Here is a 9,861-nt window from a genome sequence, read left to right as displayed (position 1 = left end):
TGGTTAAAACGTCTGTTGAAAACAAGAAAAGGCCTCTTCTTTTAAACAATAGCCATCTTAGTGGTCATTATAATGAGCTGTTGAGTGTCCAGTTCCTAGGAGTAGCTTTTCCGTGTCCTGTTATATCAGAAAAGGCTCTTTCAAAATATAAGAATCTTCAGTGGATGAAATAGTTTGGGGGGGGAGGGGAGAAGGAAGTTACTCAGCTAGAAGCTACTGAAACTTCATCCCTGCTATACACGTGGGTAGAGCAGGGTGACTTTGTCTGCAGATCCTGTCTCAGTGTTGATGCGTTCTTAAATCTTGCTTGGGACAGAGGACAAAATTGGGTTTATGATGGAAACTCCTTAGAGCTGGACTGTGCAAGTGGACCTAGACAGGGGGGACTCCTGTAGCCTGTAAGAGCCCCATTAAAATAAATGAGGCTCCATACAGGCACGGCGGCCCCTTCACACAGACGCAGTTGCAGGATCAAGACCTTAATTATGGAACAGCAACCACTGTTCTGTAATGGTCATAGGCGCCTCTCAGGGTCAAATTCTGATTTCAGGTTCCCTCGGGCAAATCCCAGTAATGCCATTGGCTTCCGTGAGATTACTCTGGATGATAGCCTCAGAATCTGGCCCTGTTTTTTTCTTGATCGGGAGAGGGGACGGGTGAATCACACACCTTTGCAGCTGTTATTATTTGGAAACAGTTTTCTGTAAGGCTGGGGCAGCAGTGCATCGTTGCTTGTTACCATATAAATCCTCTTAAAGAAAAATGAAAGTACTGCCACAATTTTATTTTTTAAATTTAGCTCAGCCTTGTTTCTCATTGAGGATTAGTTGTGGGCTAAATTGGCAGACAGCAGCTGTTTTTATAGTTCCAGCCAAAATCGTAAGTGTGTGGGTTAGATCATACACACATGGCTCACAAATAGCTTGGAACCAGGGGTTCCAGCTTTCCCTAAAATCCCACCTGTCCGTTTCAGCCCCAAATCGGGACATTTTCAGTCCACAAAAGAGTGAGAAGTGACTTGTCCTTCCGAGTTGCTCTGCTGAGGAGGGCGCTGCACACCTGTGTTTGCCCCTGCTCCAGGGTGCCACCAGTGGCTACCACACTACAAACTTCGGGAAAAACTTTGCCCTCGGGGGGTGCTGTTGCGCGTCCTGTACTGGCTTGTACTTTCATGCTTTGATTGCCCTCCTCTAATTTAGCAAAGCAGCTGAACCTCCCCTTGACTTGTTGGCTCTGCGGGGAAGGCTCAGATTCCACCTTTCAGACGATAGGGCAAAAATCTGCTTGCTTTTCCAGTGGGGGTGACTATCTAGATCCCTTCGGATCCGCTGCCAGGGGGCATCAGGCACCCCCCCCCCCGCAGTGAGTGGATTCCCTGGTGCATCTCACACGCGCGGCGTGGGGAAGAGAGAACGTCCAGAGCCAGGGAGTTCAGGGCTTTGTCGCGGTCCCCGGCCGCCGACCCCCGCCCCCAGCGCGCCCGCTGCCCTGCGGAGCGCTCTGCCTGTGCCCCAGCGGCCGGCCACCAGGGGGCGCCCCGGAGTCAGCCGGCCGAGCGGCTGCCTCACTCGCCGCCGCGCGGAGATGCTTGTGGGCGCCGGGCGAGAGGCGGCGCGGAGCGGGGCTGCGGGTCCGAGCCGAGCCGCCGCGGGTCCCTGCGCACCAGCCGCCTCGCCGCTGCGCCCCGCGCCCCGCCAGGCTGCCCCCGCCGCGCTGCCCCGGGAGCGGGAGGCTCCGCGGCTGAGGAGCAGGATGCTGCCCCCGGGGCGCCGCTGGGAGCCCCTCGCCCCGCTGCTGCTGCTGCTGTCAGGGATGCTCCGGCCGCCGGGGCTGGCGGCGTTCAACGTGGACGAGGAGAAGCTGACCGTGTACAGCGGGCCCGAGCGCAGCTACTTCGGCTACGCCGTGGATTTCCACCACTACACCGGCGCGTAAGTACCCGCGGGGCGCTTCCCTCCCAGCCCGGAGCCCTGCCCGGGAGCTCGGCGGCCCCCTCCTCGGCCCTTGGCCCCAGCGCCGGGGCCACCGGAGACCCGCGCCGGGGTGGCCAGAGAAGGTCTCCATCAGCCCAACTCGTCCTGGCTAAAGCCAGCCTGGGCGCCGCTCCCAGCACCCCGGGGCAGGCTCGCCAGGAACCCAGCCGCGGGTGCGGGGAGGGATCTGCCCAAAGCCCGAGCGGGGGCAGCCCTTTGCGGGCGTCTCTCTGGCACCGGCCGGCGGATGCAGCTCCAGCAGGGGTTATCTATCTGCTGGGAATGAAAGCTCCGTGGAGCATGTGGCCACAGGGAAAGGGTCCTGCCGATTTCCTCCCGTCCCCGGGCTCTGGTGTGGGTGGCAGCGGGTGGGCACAAATGATCTGCCATCAGTCCGCCTTTATCTAGTGACGGTCACAAATGTTTTTGCAGAGTAAGTGTCCTGGTCGGTGCTCCCAAAGCCAATACTACACAGCCGGACATACAGGAAGGGGGAGCGGTGTATTACTGTCCTTGGCCGGCCGCTGAGTGCAAACAGATCCCCTTCGATACTACTAGTAAGTAAATCGTTATACGCATGTAACGCACAGATATTTCGCGTTGTATTGCATTGGGAAAGTCACCCCTTACTGCGAGTTGGTTCGGCGCTCCCTTCACTTGTGTCTGTCAGTCTGATCTGAGTGTGTGTAGTTCCCCAGAGAAATTGCGCTCTTGGAGTTTGTGTGCGTCCGGGGGAGATGGTCCCTACAGAAATAACAATCGCGTGAAGTTGGGGGTTGGTGCGTAGGCCACTGCCGCTTTCCATACGTTGAATGAAAGGTGTGTGGATTGCACGTAACGCTTTTTGAAAAGAAATACCCACTTGCAAATGTTCAGAAGACCAAACTCCGTGTTTGATATAACCCCCCCGCCCCCCGAACCGTGGAAATTGGTTGTTGGTCGTTTTCAGTGCTGTTTTCAACAAGGGATTCTGCCCATTCAGTCGGAGGCGGTACCTTATGCTCCATGCTGATTTAATTCTTTACAGAAAGGAAGAATTTTCTTTCAAAATACTGAAAGTTGGATGCAAACTGATGTAGGCATAATGTGAATAGATTATATCCGACCACTTTCAAAATCCCAAGACAGATGTTTCTAATTTAATTAAAGGGAACACACATTTTAAACAATTCAGGCTGTTTATGTTTTCTCTTTATAGCCCTTGAAAATAATTTAAACCTAGTGTTTCCAAAAACATTTAAACTGAATGGTTTAATGTAGGCATATTTATACAATATAATCTTTAGAACAAAAGTTACAATTCACCAGACTGTATTTAATTTTAGTGCTTATTCGTCATACAAATATTAATATAATACAACAAAGCCTGTTTCTATGAACATAAATGAAATTTCAGTCAACTTCCCTATAGCTAACAAATCAGCAACACAGTTCCCCAGCTGTGTGTGTGCATGTGTGAAAGAATCCCAGCTTACTGTATTATAAACATTACAATACACCTGCAATACCTGGATATATACTGTAATAACACACATACGGTCTCTAATTCTATATGCACTATATGCATGTAGATGTATGCACAGTATATGTCCCCTCTGCTGTGTGTGTATATATTTTAATATATGCATGTGTATATAGGTACACAGCAAATAATATTGCCAGCACACCTACTATTTACATCTGGGTAAATAAGGGAATTGTACCCTTATACCACAGGAGCATACAATGAAGTACCATGTGTTTAAATGTAAATTGTTTTGAAGCTTCATCCAAAGTGAGGATCCAATACATTTTCAAATGTTATCTTGGGAAAGGATTACAGTGGACGCATGGGGCCAGATCAGGCCCTTGTGTGGAAAAGACCACAGTGGGTGGCTAAACAGATTCAGGAAGACTCCACACGTTCTATCAGTCACAGAGTTTCAGAGAGATCTGGAGCACAGATTTAGCCTCTGGAGTAGGTAGGAGGTGTGGTGGCCAGAAGCAGCTGACTACTTGAAGATAACAGGGGTTTTAGGCTTTGCCATGCAAATGCCAGTTTGTGACCAGATTAGAGAACTTCATTTTCCAGAGTGGTCAGTCCAAAACTTTTCCAGAGCACTAAACTGAAGCATAGAGTGATCTCAGGAAGTCCACAGAGGAAAGTCAATACCCTATTTCTATAGGGGCTAGAGAGAAGAGAAAGGAAAGGGTATTAGGATATGTGTATATAAATGAATGCAAACATAAATTGGAGCTAGGACACGAGTACACAGAATGCTTTGCATATGTCATCACAGATTCAGTCAATATTAATTTATTTACACATCTGTGCCGTAAAATGATGCTACTTATGTTCAGCTCCCTTCTCTTTGGAATATTTTCAGCTGTATGAGCAAGTCTTCTGTTCCTTTTTATCTCCTCTCTACTCCAAAGCAGAGCACACAATACTGCCGTTAGCCTGGAAGTTACTGTTTTAAATCTTTTTAATATATTTTCCTTTTTTGTGTTTGTAGCTGTAACAGGACACAACCAATGGTTTGTTAAATATTACAGATGTTTTCAGACTATTCTTATATGACCTTATATGACCTCTGTCACTGTATGAATACTTCAGACTTACTGATGAATTTATCCCTGCAATACCCCTTTGAGGTGATACTGTTCCCATTTTACAGGGGAGAAGCTGAGACACAGAAACAAGTTATTTAGGTTTGCACAAGGTCTATGATGGGGCTTGGAATTGAATCTGGGTCCCCTTCATCCCAGTCTAGTGGCTTAACCACAAGACCATCATTTCTCTAATATTAGGAAGTTTCACTTATTAAGAGTATAGTAGATGGGGAATTAAATATACTGGATTTAATTTTTAAAAAGGAATGTTTTACACACAGCAGCAGTTTTGTAAAAGGCATTGAATTTCTTGACATCAAAAGGGCTGGAAATAATCTTCTAAAAACAGAGGAGAGAGAAAAAAATAGATGATTTCAAAGCTGAAAGCTTTCATTTTGATGCCTTTTTATACAAAACTCACCTTTTTCTTGGACCTAGTCCAGTATTAGCTGCTCTTTCAGTCAAGTGTGCTAAGTACAATTAAAGGAAAACAAACTGCTGAATAATTAATAATCTGCTTCACTAAGATCAGAATAGAAACTAATGTGGTATACAGACAGAGAGAGAGAACACATTACATACCACTTAAATGACCATGCAGACTGACCGCTAAATCCAGAATTTCGAGCATAACAAGTCTTTAACTTTTCCATTCTGAGGATCTAGTCTCCCCTTGACACACGAGTAACTCACTTGTATTATTATTGTCAATGAGAGTTACCTTGCCCCAATGAGAGAAGCACACTTCAATTCTTTTCTCCCTTGTATTGCCAACAATGACCATCAGACTTAAAAAAAGAGAAACAAAGGAATGCTCATTGAATGAGAACACTTTCCATAAGTGCCCTTTACAAAAGAGCCGTAATAATACTTTTAATTTACCCGAGTTTGGAATTACCTTGTGAACAGTATTAACTACAGAAAGATAGATTTTAAGTAATTATAAGTAGCAAGAATAGAGATCAAAGTTGTTTACTTAAGAAAACAAAAATAAACTTGCAGTCTAAATTCTATAAACTAAACAGAATTTGAATCAAGTAGTGTCTCACCCTGATAGATGGTACAAACAGGTCACAGATCTTCAATACACAGGCTGGAACTGCCATTCAGCGTGGGACCACCCTCCTGCAGTACAAAGTCTTTGTCCTATAGGCATGTTTCCAGGGGTTGAGTTGTGGTGGGAGTGAGGCCAAGTCATGATGTCACTTCCCCTCTGTTATAGTTTCTTCCAGCTTGCTGGAAAGATCTTTTGCTTGTGACATGGGGGTCTTCCCCCATTGGTCAAGCAGCATCCATTGTCTACATGCTCTCTCTGAGAAGTCTTCTGGGATGGCTTCTGGGAGAGTGGATTCCCTTTAATGGGATACCAGCATGTCTGGCTACTCCACTGTTGAACCTGAAAGGCTGGTTGTGTGTGTTCCCAACCTCATAACATACTTCAGTAACACATACAGCAATACTTCAGAACTTCACATATAACAACAGCATATACAATCCAACATAATATTAATGGTCAACCAATTAAGGCTTTTTAACATGCTACCTCACAAGGCATACTTTGTCCAAAACATGTCATAATTGTATGACAGTGGTGAATATGGGGATTTCAGCATGTTGCTTTGAGGTATAGAATGTCTCAGGGCAAAGTGTAAGGTCATGCATTTAGGAACTAACAACAAGAATTTTTGCTATAAGCTGGGGACGTATCAGCTGGAAGTGACAGAGGAGGAGAAAGATCTGGGTGTACTAGTTGATCACAGGAGGTTTATGAGCCGCCAATGTGATGTGCCCATGAAAAAGGCTAATGCAGTCCTAGGATGCATCAGGCTAGGTATTTCCAGTAGAGACAGGGAAGTGTTAGTACCATTGTACGAGTCACTGGTGAGACCTCAGGATCTGGAATACTGTGTGCAGTTCTAGTCTCCCAGGTGTAAGAAAGATTAATTCAAACTGGAACAGGTGCAGAGAAGGGCTACTAGGATGATCTGAAGAATGGAAAACCTACCTTATGAGAGGAGACTCACAGAGCTTGGCTTGTTTACCCTAACCAAAAGAAGGCTGAGGGGAGATATGATTGCTCTTTATAAATACATCAGAGGGATAAATACCAGGGAGGGAGAGGAGTTATTTAAGTTAAACATCAATGTGGAATCCAGAACAAATGGATATAAACTGGCCATCACCAAATTTAGGCTTGAAATTAGGTTAAGGTTTCTAATCATCACAGGAGTGAAGTTCTGGAACAGCCTTCCAAGTGGAGCAGTGGGGGGAAAAACCTAACTGGCTTCAAGACTGAGCTTGATAAGTTTATTGGTATGACAGGATTGTCTACAATGGCATGTAGCTGACTGCTAGGAGCAAGTATGTCCCACGGTCCATTATGGGACACTAGCTGGAGAGGGCTGTTAGTTACTACAGATCATTCTTTCCTAGGTGTCTGGCTGGTAGGTCTAGCCCACATGCTCAGGGTCTAACCGATCTCCATATTTGGGGTCAGGAAGGAATTTTCCCCTGGGTCAGATTGGCAAAGACCTTGAGGTTTTTTCCTCCTTCCTCTGCTGCATGGGGCAGGGGTCACTTGCAGGTTTAAACTAGTGTAAATGGTGAATTCTCTGTAACTTGAAGTCTTTAAATCGTGATTTGAGGACTTCAGTAACTCAGCCAGAGGTTAGAGGTCTTTTACAGGAGAGGGTGGGTGAGGTTCTGTGGCCTGCAATGTGCAGAAGGTCAAACTATATGATAGTGGTAGTCCCTTCTGACCTTAAAGTCTATGACTTGAATTTCAAGCATGGTTCGTTCATCAACAACATTCCAAATGCATCACCAGTATTTGAATTCATGCTATTAATATCCCCCCTCCACTCAAATGTGGAGAAAAAAGAGAGAGAGAGCTGACAAGTATAATGTAATGACATCAGTCAAGAATCAGGAAGCTGTATTATGCCACATGCTAAGTTTATAGTGGGATGGTAATTACAGTTGCTCTGTAATAAGTTATGGTTACTGAATGTTGATCTGGTTATTAAGATGTTTACTGTCTGAATGTATTGGTTTTGTTTAATATGGGGTTGTAAGGAAAAACAAGCAGGAAGGGAAGAAGAATGGCTCAAGATAAGCCTCTTCTCCACAAACCCTTGAGGGTTGATAGGAGACAATGCTGGACAGGAAGAGGTGTTGGAACTGAGACCAGTACCTAGTGACAGATATAAAATTAGCTTTAAACGTCTGTCACTGCTTCAGAGTGCCTTGTTCCAGCTGCCAAACACAGAATGGATTCCTTAGTATTGTGCTATCAATATCTGTATAGCAGAATACAGCCAGTTAGGCAGAAAGTCATCCTAACTGAGGCCACGAATATCTGCTATGTGTTCATATTTGTGCAGAAAAATCACATGACATAATCTCGATTGTTCACAGTGGATTATCCCAAATTGTCATATATCACATAAGAATATGTAAATCTGTCAAGTCATGATGATTTTCATCCACAGGTGATAAAACTAACCCAAAACTAACTTGCAGTGTTTTATGGCATGTGATATGCATATTTGTGAGTGTTAATACTTAGCTTGTGGAAAGGTAAGGGGACTTCATTTTTTTCAGATGAGTCAATCCAGCACTTCTCCAGAGCACTAAGATGATTTAATTACTAAGCAACAACAACAATTAACCCCTTAATGATGTATGTGCTTTGCTCCAGTGGGGAGGTGAGATGTCTTTAAGGATTCTCTACTTTGTTCCCTCTTTTTCCCTCCCTCCTCTTTAAAGGTGTCATATTGCACTGACCTACCCTTAAGCAGTGGAAAGCTGGATATGACTCTCTTTGGAGTATAATGAGAGAGAGATGGGGTCAGAGGGGCATGTTTTAGTGTGATGTGAGCACTGGACAGGCAATCAGGAATTCCTGAGTTCCTATCCTGCTTTTGAAACAGATTCCCTCTTTCACCTTCAGCAAGTCACAACTTCTTTGTTTCAGAAATGGGGCTAAGAATACCCACTTATGTACTAGCTGTGAGGCTTAATTACTTAATACAGGAGAACCTCAGAGCTATGAACACTTTGGGAATGGAGGTTGTTCATAACTCTGAAATGTTTGCAACTCTGAACAAAGTGTTATGGTTGTTCTTTCAGAAGTTTACAACTGACCATTGACTTAACACAGTTTTGAAACTTTACTATGCAGAAGAAAAATGCCGGTTTACCCATCTTAATTTAAATTAAAAAGCATAGAAACAGTTTCCTGACCTTGTTAAATCTTTTTTTAAACTTTCCCTTTATTATTTTAGTAGCTTACATTGAACATCGTAAGGACGTAAGACCATAAGAATGGCCATAGTGGGTCAGACTAAAGTCCATCTAGCCCAGTATTTTGTGTTCTGACAGTGACCAACACTAGGTGCCCCAGAGGGAATGAACAGAACAGGTAATCATCAAATGATCCATCCCCTGTCACCCATTCCCAGCTTCTGTACTGTTTGCTTTTTTTTTTTTTTCTTTTCTTTTTCCGTCTCTGCTGCTGCCTGATTGAGTACTTCAGGTTCCAAATGAGGTGTGTGGTTGACCAGTCAGTTTGTAACTCTGAGCTTCTGCTGAACTTGTGTTTTGAAGGTGAGAACTGCTCTGCAAGTACTAATATGGGCGCTGTTCCTAATGGTGACCAGAAGGGGTAGCAGAAGGGCAACTTGCAGAAATCTTTCCCCCTATTTGACTAAGTGCTTTACTTCCAAAGCATCCAGAACATCTTGCAGCTCAGGACCAAACTGAAATCCCCATTCTAACTATTTATACATCGGATCTGTTGGAAAACTAACAATACACATTTCAAAAACTCATTTTAAAATGATTTAGACAGTAACAACTTTTAAAAAGGCAGCACTGATGGGGCATGAATTTGCCAGTCTTCCAGGATTCAGCTCGTTCTCTCTCTCCTATGAGTGTGCTTCATCATATATTAGTCAGACAGGTTGTATTTTTCAAACTAACTGTAGAAAATATGAATAGTCTGTCAAGAAAAAAAGGGGGGAAGTCTAGGTTAACTCTGGCCAAGTGTGCGGTTGAGAGAAAACATGAGCCAGTTTGGCCAGAAGCTGAGCTGATTGTAACAAAACCCAGGTACTGCAGAAGGAAAGGATGTATTGTGAGACTTAGGAGATTTAGTTATATAAAAAAACTATTAACTGTAAAGATGATAAAATCCTATGGGAAATTTAGAATCCTGTTATAAAATAGGATTTGCATCTCAAGAGAAAATATTAGGGGAGAAAAAGTCCACCCCACCTTCAAATTCTGACACAAT

The 9,861-nt window shown here is 44.4% G+C and overlaps 1 protein-coding gene across 1 annotated transcript in view; it reads left to right on the top strand.

Annotated features, from left to right (window-relative positions):
- Positions 1–1,689: 1,689 nt before the first annotated feature.
- The window catches only part of ITGA8 (integrin subunit alpha 8), a 172,878-nt gene continuing 164,706 nt past the window's right edge, over positions 1,690–9,861 (top strand). Inside the window, exons 1-2 of the mRNA XM_073334109.1 lie at positions 1,690–1,931; positions 2,406–2,530. Coding sequence (XP_073190210.1) covers positions 1,753–1,931; positions 2,406–2,530 — 304 coding nt within the window. The 5' untranslated portion in view covers positions 1,690–1,752. The remainder of the gene's footprint in view (positions 1,932–2,405; positions 2,531–9,861) is intronic.

Source organism: Lepidochelys kempii, chromosome 2, assembly GCF_965140265.1.
Source record: "Lepidochelys kempii isolate rLepKem1 chromosome 2, rLepKem1.hap2, whole genome shotgun sequence".
Classification (NCBI taxonomy): domain Eukaryota; kingdom Metazoa; phylum Chordata; order Testudines; family Cheloniidae; genus Lepidochelys; species Lepidochelys kempii.
This window is presented reverse-complemented; position numbering and strand designations above follow the sequence as displayed.